The sequence below is a fragment of the Echiichthys vipera genome (genome assembly GCF_963691815.1).
Source record: "Echiichthys vipera genome assembly, chromosome: 18".
Lineage (NCBI taxonomy): Eukaryota > Metazoa > Chordata > Actinopteri > Perciformes > Trachinidae > Echiichthys > Echiichthys vipera.
This window is the reverse complement of record NC_139843.1, coordinates 11867739-11893396: the sequence shown is the minus strand read 5'-3', so window position 1 is coordinate 11893396 and position 25658 is coordinate 11867739. Positions and strand designations below refer to the sequence as shown.

Genomic DNA, 25658 nt, shown 5'->3' with positions numbered 1-25658 from the left:
TTATTTTGGCACAAAAGAACACCAAATCAAATCCTCGACATAAAGGATGTCTGTAATGGCACAATTATTGCACTTGAGCAATTTACACAATTCTCTGAGAGCATGCCTGACAAATCAACAATATTAGGAAAATATGAAACTGAAGAGGTTATAGCGGCAGACCATGATTCAGCAGGTCAGGAGAGCGGGTACAGGGTTATGTTTTCCACTAGATGGTACTGTAGTCTCTCTGTATTTCACTAGGGGCTGCAAGATTCACCATCCTTTCATCCCTCCAATGTCATCGGGGATGCATATAATAGAATGGATGCCTCCCAAATAGCTAATTTATGGAATAGAAACATATTCTGTGAATACAAACTACTGTAATCGACTTAAAAGGGGGAAACATCAAATGTGTTACTTTGGTTAAAAAAAACAGCTAGGCTTTGATTTCCAAGGTAAAAGACCTTTAAGTATGTGAATCTAGATATTGGATTCTCTATTATAAAATATTGGACTGATTTCCTCTTAAAACTAATCCAGTGGCTCTAGCTGAGGAGGTAACATTACTCGTTTTGCTGGTATAGTTGGCTGATATGGTCAATATCACAGCATTAAATAGGTTTTTTTTTATACACAATATGGAAAAATGTATGCAAATGTCTTCTAATCAGATTTAAGGACAGTTTTAGAGAACTGGAAGGCAAAGGCAAATAATGCAATGTGCTTTCACTAACAGTCAGAACTTAGACAGAAGAACAGTCTCCGTTCAGTTACACTCTACAAATCGTTGCCATCTAAAGAGTGTCACAATTTCAATCATAAACAGAAATTGATAGAAAGAAGCTTGATATTTCAATAATCAAAAGTCTGGTACATTCCAAAATACACAAAAAACTGTGTCATATCATGCTTGATACCATACTGCCTAACTTTTTTCAAGAACCATTTGAAAATGTTAATGACAGTTGTCAGGACTTAAAGCCAACTATCTGTTGATTTTAACAACAAGACTCAGTAGTGTAACAATAGCATAGCTGTCAGTGCTGGAAAAAAAAGGTTAAATTGAAAATTGAATTGAATCGTGACTGTAAAACTGGAAGTCTAATCAAATCATTGATTTGGAGAATCGTGAAACCCTACTATCTAATCTTTATTTGGCTTCTTCATAGGCAGCAACCGTCCCCTTGAATTCATGCTGGTGGCAGGATTTCACAGTATGGGAAAAAAGTATCAAAACATCCCTGTGAACACAAAATGCCCACTTGGTATGGGTAAAAAGCCCTAACAGACTTTCAGTGTAAACAATCCATCTATTGTCCATCTTTTATTGCCACATTTTTGATTTGCTAGATTTTGGCAAAAACTTATGAAAAAACATTATCCATCTATATGCTCAGTATGTTCCCAAAACACCGTTCTGGGGATTTGGCGTCAAATATGTGTTTAGAGCACATTGAGCCAAATCGTGGCTAAATACACAGCATCCACTAGTCCTCACGCACATTCGTGCCATTCACATTTTTGGCATGGATATAAGCTATGTATTTAGTCATATTTTGGCACAACTGTGGGTGTTTGGAACATGGTGACCAATGCATACAGATGGACAGTGGAGTGGATTATGCTGCAGGAGCGGGCTTGGGAAGTTTCTTTAGATGAAATCCAATGTAATGAAAGGAAATATAGCTGGCCATATATTAGATTTGAACAGCTAACCATCAATCTCACAGGTGTAGAGTATTTGATATTATAGTATTACTTACTTATCAAGTCAAACTCTAAGTATTTATGAATATACCTGTGATTTATGCAATAAACACAATGACTGACTGGCTGACTTTAACAACAAATTAATCCTTCTAACACGAAGTGAATTATAGCATCCTGTCAGAGGAGCGGAGACTGGCCTAGGGACCCGCTAATTTGTTAGTGTTGATCTTGTGATATACAAAGAACAATAATATTGATTAGCCCCTAATAAATCTCATCCTGCAAATGTTCTTGTGCAGCGAAGGCTTCAGTGTTCTTAGGGGACACATCAAATGAATGATCACCATAAAGGATTGGAGATGGATAGTGCTGAGAGAGAGCTTTTGCAAGGTAATAAAGGGCCCTGGCATGGACGATCAAGGGACCGTGGAGCTTGAGCTGCTCCCTGTAACGGATAGATTTGTCATTTGTTTAAGTAGGACAGATCATATGCAGGAAATACAACATTAGCTACTGTCACTGGAAACTTAACTGATGGCCTCCTCGCTGTTAATGAACAGAAATCAATGGCATCCTAAATCTATAACAGTATATCATTGTATGGCTATTTAGCTACGCTATTTTATAAAAATGCCTTACCTGAGAGGCGGTGACATTGCAAGTTAACATTTTATGCATACCCATTATATGAATGTTTGCTTTGTAGTCAGTCAAAAATCAAAAATGTCACAAACAAACACAGGATGTAAATGCATCTTTAATGAATTGTAGCACTTCACGACTGAGGCTCTATAGAGACATATTGACTTATTGGTCTAATAGCCCAATACATTTACAAATGGCCATCCACTCATCTCTAAACACTTCATTAGAGAGGACAAATTGCCATGTGGTTACCTATACATCTGAATACAAACTGCACAAGTAAAAGCTCTACTCGGCAGTATGAATGTTTGCCTGAAGATGTCTTCTCATGCTGTGCTATCTACAAAAGCCTTGGCATCTCTGAATCTGTTTCTATACAATAAATAAACAAATCAATGTTTGCCTTTTACTTAGGGTGAGAAATGTGACATGAGTTAATGTAATCCACTGGGCACTCACAATTAATTGAACAGTCCTCCTGTAATTGATTACATTTTCAGTTAGACTCTCGTCCTATATACATGTTATTCATACGTAATATTAGATGTTTGAATTTTCTTCTTAAACCTCAAGTCAATAATACCTTTACAATAATATCTTTTTCTAAATATTTCACAAAAGAACTGATATACTGTAATATGGTTGATTAAATATATTCTCACAACAGACATTATTTTAAATCACACTATATCCCCGGGCCAAATCAAAACAATCACCCTTACAAAACACTGTTTTGTCTCCGTGCCTAATGTATACCCTAGTGGGGATCTCTCTTTGAGCTGACTCTCCTCTCTAATGAAGTTATCTGTTTTATTTATTTCATATTCATAGACAGTTATGGCTTTTAAAGATGCCACAGCTCATCCCTTTTCTACAATTTAAATAAATGAACCTGTGCTTTGTAATGGTACTGTATAACTGCAGTGTTCCTCTTTACTCTTTGTTTTTTATAAATGAGGAAGTCAATGCCACCGCGGCTTGGGGCCACTATAGCCTAAGGCAAATTACAGAGAATTAAGAGGATAATAAATAAGTGAAAGGTGATTTAGTACTGAAAGGGCTTTGTTCTGTTAAGTTGACAGCATGACAAAGTTGTAAGCACATTTTTTTATAATGGGAAAAAGACACAAATCCTGACGCATCTTGTGTTTTGATCAATTGAGTTCATTTATGCAGTGTGCTGTGTTAAGTGACCCTATATAGTCTTTTTACCCTTAAGTTTTGATATCAGACCAAGTGTTTTCATAGGAGGTAGGTTGCCCACTTCTTAATGAAATACAGTGTGAAGCCCTGCAGGTGTCCTCAAGCAAGGCACTATCCATTTTGGATGCCCTGCATACTGAGCAGTGTGTATCTGTATGCTAAAGGTAATTTACTATCTGTAACAAGCTACATTTGTTCCTATACAGATGGAATCGAATAAGCAGAAGGGAAAAGGGAAAAGGGAATTTCCTGCATTAATAAGGTTTCCAATAAAGTAATGGGTTTTAATCCTTTCCTTTCGTTATGGACAAAATGCTGAAATATTACAAGTCTTTTCCAAATCAAAAAAGCTTTACTGTAACTTTGATGTTGGCACATAAATGCTTTCTGTTGTGAAGTATCTCAGGACAGCAAATCAACACGCAAGCTCCCAAAAGTCCACACCCAGTGAATTCTTGAGTGCTGAATTTCATTTTACCATTCTTTAAACTTAATCTTTGACATCTTCTTCCTCAAATAACTGTATATGGTAACTGCAATGTCGGGTAAAGCAGCCATGTGATTGTTTTCTACCAAATAAATTTCACGTATTTTAACCCTTTTAATTTGAGGGATTGAAATACCTTTTAAAATACCGTTTAAAAATACTTTTAAACATCCTACAAAAAAACGATTGTAGGCTACCCAATCTCTCAAATTATATCGCTGCAGGCTATAATAGTTTCTATAAGAGCTGAGCTGAGAGAACAAAGACAACCTGTGAGATACTGAGACACCTAAAATCGCTGCAATTTAGCTGCTTGATAGGAAATATGCTTTTAATCTGTTAGGGACTCATGTTGTGCAGGCCTGCAGATACATGAATATATAATGACCTATTATGAATGTGGATTGTCCACAGAATTAATAAGTCGACTCAGTCCAGCCTAAATGTTCTTATAGATGTAACCTGCTTGCCACTTGCCTTTCCATTTGTTTTGACTGTTTTAGCAGTCTGGTGTAAACGGTGTCTCCTTATGGGTTTATTAAGGTTATTGTAAGACGCGCGTGACGTCAGGCCGTCACGCGTCGCCTCCCGAGCCTCTCAGTTTGTCATCAGAGTGGAGGACAGTCCGCATCAAACTGGGTCGTTTTGTCTTTGCACCTGCGAAACGGAATGGGTTGTTTTTTTTTCATATTTGAGGGATTTATCATTTAAACACAGTCTGTTCATGGCAGTGATGGACAATTAGAGTTGAATTCATTCCATTGTTGAGTTGGACTGGTTCTTTTTAAAGCTTTACTTTGATCTCCCTTGACTTTTTTTCGGTCGTGGTTGTAAAGTTTGCTCCTCCAACCCACTGCCAGCTCCTGCATCGGCTCTGTGTGACGGAGCAGCGGAAGAACGGAGGAGTTGGAGCAGAGGAAAGTGGAAATGGTCCACCACCATCAGCGCGTCTCTGTCTCAAAACTCCGGCGCATTGGCACGATGTGCTTTTAGTTCCTGGACTTAGGTCGTGAGTTTGGATTCTTCCTGTTGGATCTATAGGATGCATCATCGGCACGTCTCACACTATGTGCAACCCGAAGAAACGCGGATCTGTGTGACAAGTTTATTTTAACCCCAAACAGACCTCTTTAAACCTTACACCAAGTCTCCTGAAGCGCGATGATTTTAACAACTTTTGTCATTATATTGTCCTTCCTGGGTAAGTGACGGATTAATATGTTATGTTCCATGTTTAGGTTACAATATAGCCTATATTAGGCTATATTTTAAAATTGCACCTGTTCCTGTAGTCAACCCAATACATGCAGCAAACATATGTTAATGTGTTTTATCTGCTCTGGTTGTTGAGGCAGAAAGTTTCTAGCAACAATGCAATGAAGTACCCTCCAATTCAATAACGTTCATTGACTGATGCGTTAGCCTGGATCAATGTGGACAAATGAGTTCCCATTGTGCGCCCAAATCTTTCTGACTTCCCTCTTGTCACTCCCAGACTCAGTGTTCACCTTGAAGGGTGACGGCAGCTCCTCCCGGCCCGCCCGCCTGGACTGCGTAAAGGCGAGTGAACAATGTCTGAAGGAGTACAGCTGCAGCACCAAGTACCGGACGATGAGGCAGTGTGTGGCGGGAAGGGAGAGCAACTTCAGTGCGGTCACCGGTACGGAGGCGCAGGGCGAGTGCCGCAGCGCTATAGACGCAATGAAGCAGAGCACCCTCAATAGCTGCAGGTGTAGAAGAGGCATGAAGAAGGAGAAGAACTGTCTCCGGATCTTCTGGAGCATTTTTCAGAGTTTACAGGGTACACAAACTGGTTTATTTATTAACTCACAGGAAAAGCATGCATTTTTGGTGGTGGAATAAGAATCCAGATTATTTGACTTTGTAAAATACTCTATTCTTGAGCGAAAGTCGTGCATTTCAAATGTGACCAAGGTGAAGAAATATCAGGAAAAACACTTTTCTACCCATAGAAAAAGCTTGGTATTACGCAGGCAGAAATCATTGTAACCACTGTATCTGGTCAAGGTAGAGATAGTATACAATTGGTTGGTCTTATATAATAATGCATTATTTCATAAGTTCATCATACTGCATGCTTTGTGTGTGAAAACTGAAACTACAAAGATATGTAGTGGAGTAAAAGTTAAAATGCATCTCAGAACGGTCTATTTCAGTCAAGTTGTTAAGTCAGTATACAGTTACTTTCACTAAAAGCATAGATAGACTCCATCCCCTCAAATTGCAGTATGACACATTCTCAGATTGTATGTTTATTCACCACGGTCTCAAATATTTGTGAGATAGAGATAACTGTACTTGTAAAACAGTGGAAGGTCAACCTTCTTCCTACCTTGTGTATTTGCATGACAACATATTCATATTTAAAAAACAATATGTCACTAGGAGCAATTAACAAAGGATGAACCAATTACCCATTTAGTATAGTGTCAGATAACATCCACCCACACAAGTTTACAGGTAAAGTACACACACAATGCCAGGCTCATTTTGTTGACGAGCATTTTTTTCCCCCATGCAGGTAATGATTTGCTTGAGTACTCTCCATATGAACCAGTCAATAGCCGGCTCTCAGACATCTTCCGCTTGGCCCCCATCATAGCCGGTAAGAAGCTGCTTTTACGTTGCCGACATTCCTCAGGTTTAAGCCTGGACATTGTGGAAAGTTAAGTCACTGCAAATATACAGAGCCATTACCTCTCAGTTGTGCTTTTAGTCACCACATCGCCACTACAAATCTGTCACTATTTGACAACCACTCTTTTCTATTGCTGTCTGGTTTCAGGCTGCTGCTTTCACCGCCCATTATCCGTCACAAAAGCTTTTATCTGCCACTGTGACCCAGCGTATACAAAGCAGAATCATTTAGAATATTTCACTTTCAGCTTTCAAAGCAATGATGAGGGGTTTGCATGTTTTTCCACTGTCACAGTACTAAAGCTGGAGTAGCATTTCTGTGAGTTTTGAATTAATTATCTATTTAGAGAAAAGCCTGTGTTGTTTGAGCTCCAGGAGCTTGCAAGGCTGAATCCCTGGATTATATATATAAAAAGAGGACTCAAAGAGCAATGATGCTTGCTGTTCATTGTTGCAAATCACACGCCATACATGGCCTTAAATTTCAATGGAGCACAAGTGGACTTGGGAGTATACACCTAGGCAGGCCCATATTTGGAACACAAACACACACACTTAACCATCTGTCTGCGTTCAATGGCACTGATAGAACAAGAGCTGTGTGTGTGTGTGTGTGTGTGTGTGTGTGTGTGTGTGTGTGTGTGTGTGTGTGTGTGTGTGTGTGTGTGTGTGTGTGTGTGTGTGTGTGTGTGTGTGTGTGTGTGTGTGTGTGTGTGTGTCTGTGTGTGTGTGTGTTTGTGTGTGTGTGTGTGTGTGTGTGACAAGTGTGGCCCTCTCTGGCACTCTTTCTGGCTGGAGGAGGACGTCTGCTGCACCGGCCAGCTGAAAAGATGGCCATTTGATTCTCTCTCTCTCTGGCTTTCCCTCTCTCTGTCTGGCTCTCGCTGTGATTGAATCCACTTAGCGTATCAAAGTGGCTCTGCTCCACATGCGATGACATAATGGCTAACTGTATTTCAAACAGAGAGTAAAGACAAATTTATTGGAATTCCGATTTCTCTCCTGCGCTGGAATAGTGCAGAGGTAAGTCTAGCAATGAGAGACTAAGAAGAATGGCAAGAAAACTCCAATTGGAACTGTGAGGATTCATGAGGCTTTCAGATAATGGGACTACTAGAAAGACAAAGCAGGAATTATTACAGGAAAAGAAGAAAAGAAATGTTCAGGTCATTCTTTTAACTACAAAATAATTAGCTTAATGTAGTTGCGATGAGACAGCAGTTCCCACTGAACCAATTTCAGATGTTTTAATGTTGATTAAGATATATTAAAAACGTTTAGTATAATAGAAGATATGCCAGTTTAACTTTTAAGTTTTTCACCATTATTGAGTGCTATTTTTTCGTAAAAATCACCGTGTTTGTGAGCAGCATACATCAAGATCCTTTGAGCATTTTAATGTATAGCAATGTGTAAACAGCTGAATGCTCCAAGAAAAAAAATCACTTAAAAGGGTTAGATATCAGGAATCCATTTTCCATAAGTGACCTCATTCCTGTCTGAAACTAAGACAGGCTCCAGGCAATCTGCGATGTAAAAGAATGCACACGAGAGCCAGCATAGAATGATCTATACTACATCCCATGGGTCAACTGATGCTCACGACTCTGAATGACTCAAAATCAATGTTTGTTACTATATACATTCAGTCCGTTTTTGTCACAAATACGTTTCAGAAGATTACATTTTGACCCTTCCTTCCATTCTGTTTTGATTTTGTGATAGCTTTACATCACCATATTTTCTCATACATGAAATTACATATAAATAAACAATTAACAAGAAATCTAGCAACAAGAAATCAACATGTTCTATTCTATTCCGATATAGCTCATCTGATATCGAGAAACACAATATAGCGTATTTTCTGCTTAACCATTAATAGTCTATAAGAAATAAACGTGATTAAACCTATTTTTGTATACATCTGTCTGAAATAATTGACAAATACAGAGTATTTCCTCCTTTTTATCAAAAACTATTATGCAAATTACATGCAAGGATCAGAACGTAAAGCATCGTCTAAATGTAAATGTTGACATGACAAAGTTCAGCCGTTGGTTTTTCGACATTGCGTTAGAAATAATAATTAAAAAGATATATACAATCAACATTTTTATACCATTTTGATGGTAAATATCCCCCAAGCCTGCTTCCGTTAGAAAATGAAAGAATAGTTCAATTTGAGATCAAAATTAGAGAACAAGTTATTCATAATTGATTTATTATGTAATGTTGTTATTCTTTACTGTTCAGAATTTGATAGAATAGTAGCTGTGGCTATACCACTGCTGTAATAGCATGTTTATTTTTTAAAGAACCAAGGCACTTCAACAAAAACCTTTGCTCTGTGAAAAAAAAAACAGTCAGCAAAATTAGAGAACACTTTAAGATACCTCCCAGTTATTGGTGACAAATGGTGTCATTTTACTTCATTGTTGGACACACCCTGGCAGCTGTCCTGGTTACTTGTGACTGCTAGGTATTTGTTTGAAGGACGAAGTGTCATGGTTTGGGGGATGTTTTCTGCAGCAGTAGTTGGGCCTCTTGTACAGCTACTGTACATGTCAGGGTGAATGCAATTGTTTATGCGAATCTCCTTCAGCAACAGGCATACATTCACTGCAGTTGTTTCCCTATCAGCTGCAATTTTCATTCAAACCAATGCCCCCTGTCACACTGCAAAACAGGTTACGCAGTGCCTTGAAGCTAAGAATATTGAAACAATGAAATGGCCAGCGCAGAGTACAGATCTAAACCCCATAGAGAATCTCTGGTAAATCCTTGGCGACAAAGTAAGAAACCCACTACAATTACTGAACTGTGGAAGAGACTGAAGTAGAACGGACCAAGATCAAACCAGAGCAACTAGTGATGTCCTGTAGGCACAGATGTGCTGAAGTCATTCAAAGCTGTGGCCTCTACACTTCCTATTCATGTTTGAATCGTATAGCCCAATGGAAATATTGTTAAATCTTCTCTTCTGACACAGCGGTTACTGTTCTCTCATTTTTCTCACTGTTTTTTTTCACAAAATAAACGTTTTTGTTGAAGTGCCTTGGTTATTTAAAAAAACATGCTAGTACAGCAGCGGTATAGCTACAGTAGATATTCTATCAAATTCTGAACAACAAAAAATAACAGTATTTCAGAGTATATTTGCATCCAATGCGACATTAATGTAAATGTGAAGCCTTAATGAATACTGCCATGTCTCCATGCATGCGAACCTCTTTTCCACTATTTCTATCAATACATTCCTGGCACTCCAATAGTCTATGATTCTATATCAGCTATAAATCGGAACACATTTCTTAACTGTGTTTTCAGTTTCAAAGTGACAAACTTCTGACGCTTTCAAAAAGCCCTCCAGTCAGTGCCTTAATTTACATGTAAGCAGCCACTCAGAGGTAATCTCACTAGTACTTGCCCTAGCACTGGCCCTACTACTGAGCCCGGTACGTATCCCCTCCCGTCCCTGTCTATACTCGAAGCTCATCAGTAGTCTTAAAGAGAATCAAGTCAGTGAACAAGAGATGAAGCCTGGCATGATGATTTTCTATTGCAAAGATCTCCAGATAGATTCAGTGGGTCTAGTTGCCTGAAGCAACAGATTAATTCTCTGTAGTCTTTGTCCTCTGCCACTGGCCCGGCCTGCCTGTGAACTGTATACATAGTATCAGAAAAATGCTCCATCTGAACATCAGAGTAGAAGAAACACATTTAATCTGCTAATCCTTTTTACACAAGACTGCTTTCAGCCATATCAGTGAATCATCTTAAGGCATTTCCTCTCTCTCACACACACACTTCTCCTTTGTTTTTGTCTTGCCCCTCTGTGGCAGCAGAATAACACAATGTATTCCAACTGAGTTAACCAGAGGGAGCTTGAAACCCAATAATAGACACAAGTTGTGGATGAGAAGTTTGAGATTCACTTAGATGCTGAGTAATCAAATAATAAAACTTGAGCATTCAGTGGCATGAAGTGATATAAACCTATAAACAGCCTATGTATTGGCAAGCATATTATATTTCATGGTATTGCCTGCTTTATAATAGAAAACATAATTGTTTGTTTTATACAACATGAGGTACCTGAAAAGTGCATAAAGCAACAACTCCTGTAAATTAAAATAGAATCTAAGACGTTGAATGACCACCTCCAACATGACACACCACATATACAGTATTGCAGAGGTGTTGCATTATACTGTAGGTGTGCGCAGGTGCTATGCAGAACACACATACCTTAAAAATGGTTGGATGTAACATACCCGAAATTTACTGTTCCACTGTGTTTTGATTCTTTGGCCACATGCAAATCAATATGTGATCAAATGAATCATGACAAGAATGTCACAGAGCAAATATTATTATTCAAGTGGATGCAACCATGGGTGATGCGAGCAATGGCTAATCATGGCTTTGGGATAAGAAAATAAAACGCTGTAGGCTGCAGGTGACACAGGATAATGTCTTCCGTCAAGCATGGAATTATTTGATGTGGGCTAACCACACTGGCCTTCCCCCTCACACTTACACATAATCATTCTTACTGTGTGCAGTTCTGCTGCATAGAGACCCTCATCTACATGCAAATCTCCCTGCTCACATTTAGACATTGACAGTGACATACACATCCTCTCTTTGCCTCAGGCTTTCCTTACATCGCTCAGATTGATATACAGGTGCATAAATACTCAGGTTTATCGTTTTAACTGCTAATGCTTAATATAGGAAGGAAGGAAGAAGAACGTCTCTGGCAAATGCTGATGGTGCGACAGTACACAGTGATAATTTTAATTAACCCAGCTGAATATCAACCCTTTGATCTGGAAAATAGAAGGCAAAAGTGGGCCTGGGCATCCATATATCTGACTAACGCGCTGCATCGACTGGTGCAATCACAGGGATTTGCTTACTTCCTGCTCTTGCTACCAATATCCTGCAGTCAAAAGTAGCGCTATATGTCCAGTCATACAGCTATCAATATGGCAGACATGAGCAACGCAGAGGGCATTGCGGTTCTGTTTGAATGAATAGGATGAATGATTGACTAGAGAATTCAATTAAAAAAAAGAATAGCTGGTGCATGAACTAAGTGAGATTTTGCTAATTACGTGGGTGCATTGAATAAATGGGTCTCGAGTCTGGTCATAAATACTGAGACACTGGCAGGGGTTTAGTAATGCTGGCTGTAAGCCTGACAGAAGGCATGGTGCCATGAAGGAGTGGGCCCTGACCTATGCTGTTTTCTTTCCATTATCTGAGATGATAAAGAGGGCACTAAGTGGAGGGATACATTTACAGTAGAAGGATGAAATAAAGTAGTGATACAATATTAAGGAGGAATTTAGACCACCAGACCACCAATCTAGATATACAGAGACTCTGCAATGTAGCTATGTGGTGGTTATCAGTATTTTGAATAGTGAATATTGAGGGAGATACAGTAAAGATAAACTGTAGAATCAGGACAAGTTTAGACATTTTGTTTAAACATTATGTCTCATATACATAATGTAAACACTTCTGGCTGCAATATTGCTGAAAATATGTGCAAAAATAATTTCATTCATCTCTTACTACTGAGAAAATTTTGCTGCAGATGTTGATGGACCGCAGTCTCCTCAGGAAGTACAACCTGCTTTGTGTCTTCCTGTACAGGTGGCTGGTGTGTATTGTCCAGTCCAGTTTATTGTCCACCCACAGCCCGAGGTATAGTCCACCGCCTCCACCTCAGCTCCCTCTAGCAGGACTGGTCGCGGTCTTGGTCTGGACCTCCTGACGTACTGTGGCCTGTCAGTGAGGTAGTCTCTGACCCAGTCCACCACGGTCCACTCCCATCCTGTTCAGTTTGTATAGGGGGCTGGATGGTATTAAAGGCACTGGAGAAGTCCAAGAAGAGAATCCTCGCTGTACCGCTTCCCTTATACAGGTGGGAGTGGACTCGGTGCAGCATGTAGAGGATGGCATCCTTTACATCAACATCTGACTGGTATGCAAACTGCAGGCGGTCCTGTGCAGTTGTACCTGAGGTCAGAATAGGCTGAGGAAGAGCCACTCCAAAGTCTTCATCAGGTGTGAAGTGAGTGTCACTGGTCGGAAGTCATTCAGCTCGCTGGGCCTGTTCTTCTTGGGAACCGGAATGATGCAGATGTCTTCCAGAGGGTAGGCACTCTCCCTAGCTGCAGGCTAAGGTTGAAGATCCATTGTAGAGGTTCCCCCAGTTCTGCAGCGCAGGTCTTCAGTAGTCTCGGACACACTTTAGGAGAAGAAGAAGAAGAAGAATTACTTTATTAGTCCCGCAATGGGAAATTCGATTTTTTCACTCTATTATTATTCATGTTACACACACACAGGCCCGAAATACACACACATGCACAGACAGGACCTATATACATGCAATCAATGGAGAGATGTCAGAGCAAGGGGGCTGCCAGTGACCAGCGCCCGGAGCAGTTGGGGGTTCGGTGCCTTGCTCAACAGCACCTCGGCAGTGCACAGAAGATGAACTGGCACCTCTCCAGCCACCACTCCACGCTCCATTCATGGTCCACATAGGGACTCGAACCGGTGACGCTCCGGTTCCCAGCCGAGTCACCCATGGACTGAGCTACTGCCACCCCGAGCTATGTCAGAGCGAGGGGGGTTCCAGTGGACCATCGCCCCGAGCTTTATGCGGGCCTGCTGCTTTCCTTGGCCGGAGCTTCCTCAGCTGTCCTCTGACCTGGTCTGTGGTGATGTGAGGTGGGGATTGTGTTGAGGTGGTGGAGGAGGGGGACGTTGTTGTGGTGTCGGGGGGAGGTGTGTAGAGGGAAAAAGGAGAGATGGCTGCAGTGAGGATGGGGGTGGGGGGGACAAGGGCGGGTTAAACCGGTTGAAGAAGTCATTCAGCTCGTTCGCCCTCTCCATTGTCCCCCCTGTAGCTCTGGTCTTTGTGTTATGACCTGTGATAGTTCTCACACCTTCCCAGACCTCCCTCATCTTGTTCTCCCTTCGCTTCAGCTCCACCTTTCTCCTGTAGGTGTCCTTAGCTTCCCTCACACAGTGTTTCACCTACTGCTGTGCTGCCTTCATGGCCTACCTGTCCCTGCTCCTGAAGGCAGCCTTCTTCTTGTTGAGGACAGCCTTAACTTCCTTCGTTACCCATGGCTTGTTATTAGGGTAACAGCGGACAGTCATGACAGGGAAGACCACGTCTGCGCAGAAGTTCAGGTTTTTCCATCAGACAATGTGTCATCTCCTCTATGTCCTCACTGTGGGGGTCGATCAGCACATCCCAGACTGTGGTGTTGTAGTGGTCTCTCAGGGCACTTTTCATCTCCGGGGACCACCTCCTGATGGTACCCTGAAGGGCATGTTTTTATATTTTTTTACATTTTATATATCAAACAATTAATCAACTAACTGATTCAATTCTATTTTATTTACAGAGCCAAATCATAACAAAAGTTATCTCAAGACACTTTACATATGAGCTGTGTTAAAAATTGTTCCCTGTATAGAAGCAGTGCACTATATAGTGTGTACCCCATATTGTAGTGGTGTTCGAATTCTCTTTGGTTAATTTCATTCACTATATAGTCCACTATAAAATCCCCACAATGCACAGCTAATTTGAGTGTACATACAATGTACGTTAAGAAGTAGAGAGCTAACTGCAGTTACGTACTCACAAGCTGACTAGTTCCTCTCAAGCTTACTAGTGGTACTCGCTCGTGAAATAAATTAACGATGGGCTATTACAGCTCGCGATAGGGACACACATCCATCGTTAACAAAACCACACTTCAACACCATTGAAATTTCAACAACTTATTTGGGATTTAACATTAAAATTAACATGGACATCAATACAACCTTTGACTGTCCTCCTGAGTACATGTTGGTATTATAACCGGACTCAAAACGGGATTACAGCTCTGTTTGTTTCAATGATACTGGATGCACCTGCTTCCATCACACATACTGTATATCCACTGACGCAACGATGAGTTAGAAAATTACAGTGTAGTGTCTGAAATCTTGTTTGGTCATTCAGTATAGTGCACTATTTATTAAACACTACATAGGGGATAGTGAGGGAGTCACTCAATCAGGGAATGATTTCGAACACAGCTGTAGAGTAGGTAAAGACCACACTCTGACTTATTCATGATTTACAGAGACCCAACAATTTCCCCATTAGCAGCAACAAGTCGCATATCTTCAGTAAAAGTAGTGATCATTATTATAGTTATTATATACAGTATTAATCCAGCAAGGACATTCATCTGTCTTCACCCGTTAACCTGATATTAAATAGTTTCTTTTGTCTGTTTCCAGTATAAATTGCTGTAGAGACCAGATTTGGATATTTGACATCCCAATTTTTTTTCTCGGTGCAGACTTCAACTCTCCTATATTCAAGAGCGAATGGGCCAGTACTCCACAGCACAACACAACACAGATGCATGCCATGCACCAAATATACTTACACAATTTGAATAATGCTTAAGCCCACTGATCTGATCTGTGTTTTAGGTAATTACATATGCAAAATGTTGTATACACTACAAATCTTTCACTGGCGTTTCATAATTGAGGGCATTACAAACACTGGGTGTCTTGGCAGCTGTAACACAGAACTGTTTGAACACAGTCCCCTCCAGAACACCATAATAAACCTATTCTTTGAGATTCATATTTAACCCTACTTGGCTGGTGGTCTTTGAAAAGGTTTTTGTATCAACCTATTACAGGTCAATAGGTCAGATTCCGGTGTTGGCTACAGTGTCTTGTCATTTGGTCTTCATCAATGGCTACATGGTGGCCTTGCTCAGGGGGTGCAACTTAAGAAGCCTAAGTGAGTTTTGTTTTTCCTTAAGCCTGTAGGGCTTTTAACAAGAGAGATTATATTTCAGGTGGACATATAGGATTGCACTTCTTGTAATACACTGCAAGGTCATAAGACTAATGATACATGTAATTTGAATAATGTTTAGTTTAAGGAGCTGTACTCAACATTCAGAGTATTAGTATAGCAGCAGACAAATATCTGCTATTTAAAGATAAAGTATTGTAAAGGCACCCTGAGCAGAGAATGAAAACACTGTGTGTGTTGTAATCTGAGTTTCTCTGTTAGTTTCAATAGCCTTTCTGGTTGTGTGTGCATGTTAGTGTGTGTGGCCATGAAAAAAAATGCCAGTATTTCACAGGGTAATGGTCTGTGGGAGCCTCAGGGCTTTCAGTATTTTGAGTACATCTCCTTTAAATTAATGAATGTACTTTATACTAAGTTTAGATGATATGTTTGAAGAGTATTGTAAGAATGACTGTTCACAAATCACCTTGATGAGCTTTTTCTTAAAGATCTAAAACGTGTGGCATTTGAAGCTACATGACATTAGATACATTAAGACATTAATAGGATTACAGGAACAAGCAAAGATGTTCTTATTATTACAATAATAGTGCAAACAGTGCAGAACACAGCACCGACAACTAATAACAATCTATAATATAGCTCTGTTTAAATTGAGTTATTGCTGCATGACTCATTATTCAATGTCAAATGGCTAAATAGACACATTTGTTAGGCAAAATTATTACATTTTTGATATGTTGTGCTTGATGCTCTTCATGTAATCTTGGGGGAGATCTGAATAAAGTCTTTTTGAACATCGTTATTTCAACAAAGTCATGATTTTTCCATGACCTTGAATGTGGTCTTAGAGACATTAAAACGTGTTTTGTACCTAAAACAGAGAAAATGTGACCCCAAAAATAAGCTCAATAAGTGCAAAAATGCTCTTGATAGAAAAGTTTTTTTTCCCCTGCGGTGGGGTGTTGGGGTGTATGGAGTCATACTGTGAGCAGCTTCAAACTTCTTACTCACATTTAGCTCTACACACACACACACACACACACACACACACACACACACACACACACACACACACACACACACACACACACACACACACACACACACACACACATACACACACACACACACACACACACACACACACACACACACACACATTAAAACATGGTGTGTAAGAACTCTTCAAAGAGTGTGTTTTAAATTTAACTAAGGTAAGCATTTCACTCTTGGTGATTGAAGTAAAACTGTCACAACTATGGCCCGAGAGCTACAAACAGCCACTAAAGGATCACAGCCCACATCCCAAGGCACTTGTCAGATGTAAGTAATGGGTTCTGTAATATGTGATTAACCCAAGGTTCAAGAATGTATTCAGATTTAATCATGGCTCATTCTGTGGTGCATGAAAGAGTGCAGTGAGCTTCAATTCCACCTCAAAAGGCAGAATTACAGAATTCATTCTTCCATGTCGAGGCAGAGGATACAGTTTGTGTTACTGTGCAGAACTCAGTCGAGCAGGAAAGGAAGGACCAAATAAGAAAAATGAGATGTGAGATTCATTACGTTGGCCAAAGACTGCTTTTGCTGTGCTGTGATGGAAGGAAAGGCATCCTGGGATGGAGGCAAAGATGGGTGACTTGGTGTAACTCAAAGCAGGGAAAATGGACTGTGTCCGATCAGGTGTTTGCATTTCCATGGCATACATTCCTATGTTTTTGGTAAGTCTGAGGACAGCAAAATCACCCTTGAATTATTCATAAGATGTGATGAAAAAAACGGCAGTTACACAAACACACACACGCACACACACACACACACACACACACACACACACACACACACACACGCACGAACACACACACACACACACACACACACAAACAGGATGTACCGTCAGTACTGTTATTATTGGTGATTCTCTGAATACAGTTTGTGCTTTTGTCTAATTCTGAGAGATGAGAGGTCAGTGTTCTTTAAATGGGAGTTTTCTGTTGCTCATGCAGGGGTTTGATCATAAATGCCAGAATTAATGAGGTCTGAGAGGGGGATCTGATAACAACCTGAAGTGAGTTCAAACATGTAACAAAGCATTTGCAACAAACGTAGCAACTGGAGCAACAAATTGGTGCAATAATTCATAATGAAATCCTTGTAAAAAATGTATATATTAATACAATGTGTTTGCAAATACCAGCATGACTCCATTAAGGCTCACAGCTCTCATACAGTTGCTCTTTTTCAGTTTCAAACAGGCATACAGTGAATAACATATATCTAAATAGAACTGTGAGGAACTGTTTCATTCATTTGGACAATGTATATGTGTATTTTCAAATGCACTGAGAAACTTTATTAGTGGATTGAAATGTAGATGTGAAATTTCTCTTGTGCAATGTAATTAAACTGTCACCCACATACAGAGGTAAGGGAACTGTATTACATGGTGAAAAATCATGGTGGAATTTAGGAACACCCCTTTAAGAAATTGCACTGCAGGACAATATTTCCTCATGATGCCTTCATTTCTCTTCTTCACTTCAATTTACTAATTCCCTCTCGACTCTATTCATTTTGAAGTACTGATCATTTATGTTGCATAAAGAACATTGTAACCTGTGCAAGAAAGCAATAATTCTTACATGAGGAATTTATGTCTCACCTCTTTTTCAGTTGAGCCTGCATCTACAAAGGAGAACAACTGCCTGAATGCAGCCAAGGCCTGTAACCTGAATGACACATGCAAGAAATACCGCTCATCTTACATCAACCCCTGTACTAGCAGGGTGTCTGCGTCTGAGGTCTGCAACAAGCGCAAATGCCACAAGGCCCTACGGCAGTTCTTCGACAAGGTAACTGAGCATGGTTATTCTCAGAGCTATTTGCAGATTTTTTTTCGTGTTTGATTTTGTAGTTGCGGCTTAAATCAACATCGAAAACAGATGTCAAATGGTAAAGGAAACTGCTATTTTAAAAAAGGTATTTTAACCATTTTAATCCAGGTCTGTGTCATGGAAATGTGGGAATTGTGTGCATTTGAACGGTGTTTGGCCTGCTCAATGGCGGTGGTCCTGTGGAATGTAGCATCAATTTCAGTGGATTTCGGCGATCTCCGATTTGAATGCATGTCCACATTAACAAGACACACACCTGATTTAAAATGGGTAAAGTGTAAGTGCAATATTATATTAACCTGTCTGTGAATGCATTCTGGTTCACGTTTAGTCTACAAGGTATTTATAAACTGGCTACAGTAAGTTAATCAACTACTCTAGTACAAGACAGTTGGAAACTGCAGTGGAAATTACATATGTTTTCTCAGATGTCAAAGAAGAGGACAGATTTGTCAGATATCAATGGATATATTGTTTTCTTTTGTTTCCAAAATAAAAAAGGTTCCAACTAAATACAGCTATGGGATGCTGTTTTGCTCCTGTCCAGCGGGGGATCAGACAGCATGTGCAGAACGCCGACGTCAAACAATTGTACCGGTGTGCTCCTATGAGGATAAAGACAAACCTAACTGCCTGTCTCTTCAGAACACATGCAAGACCAACTACATCTGCAGGTAAGAAGGCACAAAGGGATCTTTAATAGACTTTATCTATTTTCCTAATATGCAATCTAATGTTCTTTGCTGTTCTTTATGTATACTACTTTACATTATTGACCCAGTGCTTTTAAATGTGACAAAGCACTTAGCCTTGTATAATCTTGCTATCTGACAGCATCGGGGGATTATCATCTATAATTTGTATCTTTCTTTTAGGTCAAGGCTTGCAGATTTTATCAGCAACTGTCAGCCAGAAGCTCACTCCATATCCGGCTGTCTGAGGGAGAGCTATGCTGACTGTCTGCTGTCTTACTCAGGTCTTATTGGTAAGTTCTCAGAAGCATTTCAAAATTGCCTTCAGAATTTGCTAGATAAATTATAAAGCTAGACTGGTGACTAGGATTATGGCCAACATGATAATAACTTGATCAACACTGGTATCATGATTGTTTATCAAAATATTTTCATTGCAAAGTCACACTGAAATCAACAGTGCACTGCTTTCACTTCTATGATATCCTACATTATTTTTTGTTTTACCTGTATGTTCTTAGCTGCACACACTCATGCCAAAAACACACCAAGCAGCAGTGAAGTGCCCCTCACCACAATAATTACATTTTTCTGTGGCTGGGAGGCGTGTTCATGCGTTAGAAACAGGAACACATTCTTTGTAAACATAGGTCAACATGTCACAGGACCCGGTTACTGATTGGCTACAGGTTTAATTAAGCTTAAGTTAAACTATACCCAACTTTTAGTTTGCCGCACTTCACTGCCTTCCATAGATATTGCATGGCCACTGGCCACACTTCACCGCTGCTTGGGGTGATTTGGCATTAGGGTAGGATAATTCACTTGTCCACACAGACACTGCTTCTTTGTCGACATGTATGCTAACGTGCAAGCTATGTAACAGTTAAATTGCAGATGTTAACTATCAAGCCAAATAACTTTCCACAGCAGAGATTAAGGCACCGGATCAACTAGACAGACATACAGATGAGATTACAGTTAATAAATTGCATATCTGTACATGACGGCATAGTTCATTATAGCACTGCACAGAAGAAGTGCTTATTTCCTTTTGTTCAGTCTTTCTTCCATCAGCAGGTGCCATTATGTAGAAAGGAAACATGTTGAGCTTTAGTAATGAGATTTAAACGCAGGGCAACAGACCAATTGCAAACTCAACAGGCAGACATTTTAATCTACATCATTCATTTTCTACTTCACACAGGTTACACCCTCTAATGGGCCCCCCTGACTTAACCACTCATCTCTGTCTCTGAGTCTGCACACAGAAATGTCCATGTACTTGCACAGCTAATACATATGAGCCTACTCAACCCCAAGCTTGCTATGAAAAGGCAACAGCTTCATTCAGTGACAACAAGATGACAAAATAGGCAAAAATTAGGTCAGTTGATTTACTGCCCATTAAGTACAGTGTGTCCCAGTTTAGCCACGACTGTTGACCCCCAGGTGTTAAGCAACATTTAAAAACAAACAAAAAAACAACCTAAAAACACTCTCCAGAACTGCAATTAGCTGAAATTGTTAAAGACACCTTAACTCTGGCTAACCTGAACATTCAAATATCAGTTCAAAACCAAGAGTCCCTTCAGCTCTGATGGTGGGACTACAGGTACAACGACAAGCAATGGTTTTCTTCTCTTTTGTGCTGCAGGTACGGTGATGACACCCAATTATCTGCGATCACTTGGTATTAGTCTGTCTCCATGGTGTGACTGCGGCAGCAGCGGGAACAGCAAGCCGGACTGTGATAGATTTGCTGAGTTTTTCACAAACAATCGATGCCTACGTGAGTTGCCATACTGCTGAAATTCATTTCCCTTCCAACCATGGACTATGCTTCACCACATTAGGTCATTTTGACCATTTGTATTGTCTAGACTTGAAGTAAAATGGCCTTTTGAAATTGTAGACTGAGAGATAATGACTAGTAACAAGAATAGTATGTGATTGTCTATCACGTGCCCTCCCTTCAAATGCAATTCCTGTTACTTTGACTGTTGTATAAGCAACAATCTCTTGAGCATTTATTTTGATTTTTCACTTATTTGTGAGTATGAATATTCAGTGCCATTTCCAGATTCAAGTCGTAAGAGTATAACAGAGACATTTTAAGTAAATGGCAATGCCTGATTGCTTTGATAAGAAGTCATGCCCAATTTTTTTTTTTTTACAATGATTAAGGCTAGATAATACAAGCGATTTTGCCAAGATTTTATTTCACTTATGGGAAGATATCTTCGATTAAATGTCACATTAATAATGATTAGAAAACTACATTACATCATTTTAGAAGTTTTCTTATTTCAGACAGTTCTAAAGTTCATTCTTGTGAATCATAGCTATTCCAGACAGGCACTGCTTTTAAAAATGCTCTTGAGAAAGGTCAAGTCATTTTCTTTCTTACACAATTATCTAAAGTATCAATTATACACGGCTTCCAGCTGGACCATGCCACTTGTACTTCTTTCCAAGGCAAGGAATGAAGACATCCGCAAAACATGCGCTGACTATTATTAAAAAACAAGGCTCAGAGAGCATTTTGGTGGATAAAGATTCCACGATTGAATTGAAGAGTTTGCACATGCATATTTTCTTATATATCGTACAGTATTTTCAAACATTCCATTTACTGTCTAGTAATACATAGATTTTGTAAAAACAATCAAGTATGCTACTAATTGATACATTATATTCTTGTAGGCAATGCCATTCAGGCATTTGGCAACGGTACTGATGTTGGGGTTTGGCAACCCCAACCCCCGATTCAGCCTACTGTACTAGAGCCTAGCATCACCCGGAGGGGTAAAGACCAAACCAATAATGCACTGGATGCACTGACGGACATCACCAAACTGGATCTTGATGACAACTCATTATATCATGTCTGTGGGACATTACAGGTGAAGTTTAACATTAGGCTACCCATACCTATTTACATGCCGTATAAAAGAACAAACGTGAAATCCTTCCAAACCACATCAAATGTTTTGATTAATTTCCAGGGCTTTTTGTCCTTGTCAGAAACCTCTCAAAACTTCTGAGAGAAAGTGCCTGAATCTAAATTGAGACCTAAATATCAGGTAGAGATCTATTCAGGGCCTCTGTCTGAGTGTCAGACGTCTGGCTCTGTCACCTTGATGGATCAGGGTTGGCTTTATGATGGCATACACAGAATCCCCCCTCCTGGGCAGAAAGATGAGACATCAGTGTGGAGTCAGAGTTTCCAAAGCTGTCATGTCAAAGCTAATTGGTTGCCACAGTAACATCAGAAATGGCCTACAGGGGTTGTGTGTGTGTGTGTGTGTGTGTGTGTGTGTGTGTGTGTGTGTGTGTGTGTGTGTGTGTGTGTGTGTGTGTGTGTGTGTGTGTGTGTGTGTGTGTGTGTGTGTGTGTGTGTGTGTGTGTGTGTGTGTGTGTCATCATTGTAATGATGTACCACATTTGTGTCCCCCAGCTTGAGGATTATGTTTACATAAATCCCTGTTAGCTTTGTAACAACTATAGCTGCTTAAATGATATAATGTTGTTGCTGATTACTGGCATTAGACACTCCAAGTCAAAATATCTGTATTCAAGCATAATAAGTTGCTCTGACAGCGACTCAACACAAATTCAAGCTTTACAGAGTATAGACCGAAAGTCAATTTTTGACCTTGGAAGTCCTAGGTTAAAATCATGTAGTCGAGAAGACAATCTCACCACAAGCTCCATATAGTAGCTGAACAGATTAGGTTTGCACAGTTGTCATGCAGTTTACATGTCCACATTTTCAGCTCCATTCAGTTTTTTCAACTACTGTTTCCCTGGTCAAGAATGAACTTTTAATCTCAAATTTGTAGATTGATGAGGGTGGTAACGCAAGATTTGCGAAACTCTCATGAGGTTGAGGTTAAGCATTGACCTCAAATGGTTAGGCTTAGGATAGGTTGTCGGCAGCGAGGTGGTCAAGTTAGGCATTGATGCTTAGGGCTATTGATGGTTAAGGTTTGCCGCTAACCTTAAATGGTTGGTTAAGGTTAGGATAGGTCATCAGACAGTGAGATGGTTAAGGTTATGAATTGATAGTTAAGATCAGGCATCATCAGCGAGTGTTTTCACAAATCTAGGGTTACAATATAGTCCTTCAAGTTCACAGGAAAAAAGTATGTATATTTTATCGTTATTGATATAATCTTTCAACATGTTCAATTACTGAGTCCATCTGCTGAAGAAGATTGTGTGATATGATCGAAAGTAGCAAGACCGCCAACTACTAAATTGACCCTGTGTTGACATTGTTATATCATTTAAATAAGGAGGTAAATGGTCATAGTTTTGTTGACATTTTCTTCCATTAGATCTAACTCTTTTTTTTAAAGATTTCTTTTGCAGTTTTCAACCCTTTTATAAGATAGGACAGACAGGAAAAGGGGGGGGGGCATGCAGCAAAGCGCCGCAGGTCGGAGTCAAACCTTTGGTCGCTGCCTCTAAACATGGGGCGACTCCTCTAACCACCTGCCGCCCTTAACTCATTTATTTTTGCATTTAACCATATGCATGAGCACACAAAACTCAGAGACCTTTTCTTTAATACAAAAAATCCAATGTGACTTTAAAAAAATGCTACCAGAAATATCCATAGCAGGCTCAGATAAAGACAAGCAAATGGATGTATTAGATATAGTTAGTAATATAAAATGCAACTGTAGAAAATCCATTCAGTGTTCTGATTGCCTGCCTGTTTTGCTTAAATGTGATTATCCTTTGGAACTGTGTGGCTTTATCAACACGCCTCTGCTATTCTCTTCTGATAAATACTATGGGGCTATATTTTTAAATGAGATGATATCACATACTTTGAAAGGGAGACAATCTATCATATTGGCTTTTAATAGCGATAATATGATTTATCACCTGTAAAAACTTCCTCCAGGAGGAAAGACCTCCTATTGAGCAATTAATCACTCTTCTCCAGAATCCTGGTTCATAGAATTCTTTCCACTTAAAAACCAACGCGTGGAGTGTTTATTATATTCCCAAACCACCACAGAGTCACTTTATCATTTTCTATACACCATCTCTGTATCTGTGAGTGTGTACTTGTTTGTGTGTGCAAATGTGTGTGGGCATATTTTTGTGTGGCTGAAAAGGTTTGAAGCAGTCTACGGAAAGTTTTAAATGTATTAAAATGGCATAACCTTGAGCTAGCACAAAGCAGAGGATCTCACACAGACAACTTTTACACAAACATGCACTCACATCTTACACGTCTTGCTCGAGGAGGAGGATTATACAAAAGGGTTCACGTAGGACTAAACGATGGGAATTTGTGGGCACTGAAAGTATTATCATAAATCTTATTGTTGTGTGGATATTTTTGCACAACTGTGGCGGTGGCAGTGTGGCTCGATGCATTAATGATTCTCCCCGACCTTGTTTTACTTTGAAGACTTTGCCCGTCCTTTAGCCACCTTCCAGACAAAAACAATTTCTTCACTACACTACATTGAGACTGGCTAAATGAGTAATAATATCTGCTGTATATTCCATAGCATTTTGCATCATCATCATCAGCCAGTCTCTGATCTCTAGACACAGGCATGAAAAAAAGGTTAATGCATCTCTGCCTTCTCATCCTTACTGTCTTTCTTCCAGGCCCAAAAACTGGTGTCAAATCAAACGGTGGATGCTGCTCAGTGTGTGGTAAGAATCAAGGTTCCTATTACATTCTGAACAATAGAAACCAGTTACTGAAACTGTTATCAGAAATACCTGAGAGAATATCATTTAAAAACTGAAGTTTTGGTTTTAGAATCAAAATCCACATATCGCAAAATAGGTCCCCAGATATTCACTGGAGATCAAAATTAGAGAACAACGTATTAATACTTGATTTATTCTAAAATACTGTTATTTTTTGTTTTGTTGTTTGTTGATAGAATATCTGCTGTGGCTATACAACTTCTGTACTAGCATGTGTTTTTTAAAATAACCAAGACACGTCAACAAAAACCTTTATTTTGTGAAAAAAGCAGTGAGCAAAATTAGAGAACAGTAACCATTGTGTCAGAAGAGAAGATTTAACAATATTTCCATAGGGCTATAGGATTCAAACATGAATAGGAAGTGTAGAGGCCAGAGCTTTGAATGACTTCAGCACATCTGTGCCCACAGGACATCACTAGTTTCTCACACTGCTCTGGTTTGATCTTGGTCCATTCTTCTTGCTGTGTCTTCCACAGTTCAGTAACTGTAGTGGGTTTCTTAGCCATTACTCTGTTGCCAGGGATTTTCCAGAGATTCTCTATGGGGTTTCAAGATATGTTTTGTCTCATTTCCACTCCATGTAACACTAAAACTATGTTCTTTTCCCTTAGAACCACCAACTGGATGAGTCTGACTCAAATGCCATTGCTAGAAGCTCAGCAGCTCAACTCACCTGCTTACACCCCTCGAGTATGCTCCTCGCTCTAGCCTTTGCTTTACCACCAATAGTATTACGGGACGAAGGTTTCCAGTTTTTGTAG

The 25658-nt window shown here is 39.7% G+C and overlaps 1 protein-coding gene across 1 annotated transcript; it reads left to right on the top strand.

Moving 5' to 3' along the window:
• Positions 1 to 5191: 5191 nt before the first annotated feature.
• Positions 5192 to 25658, top strand: gfra1b (gdnf family receptor alpha 1b; the record flags this gene model as incomplete). Its single annotated transcript, XM_083932231.1, has 10 exons — positions 5192 to 5231; positions 5526 to 5831; positions 6573 to 6656; positions 18234 to 18412; positions 18956 to 19128; positions 19330 to 19439; positions 20804 to 20938; positions 21853 to 22052; positions 24787 to 24834; positions 25509 to 25658. 10 exons carry the CDS (start codon positions 5192 to 5194, stop codon positions 25656 to 25658), a joined length of 1425 nt encoding a protein of 474 aa, XP_083788357.1.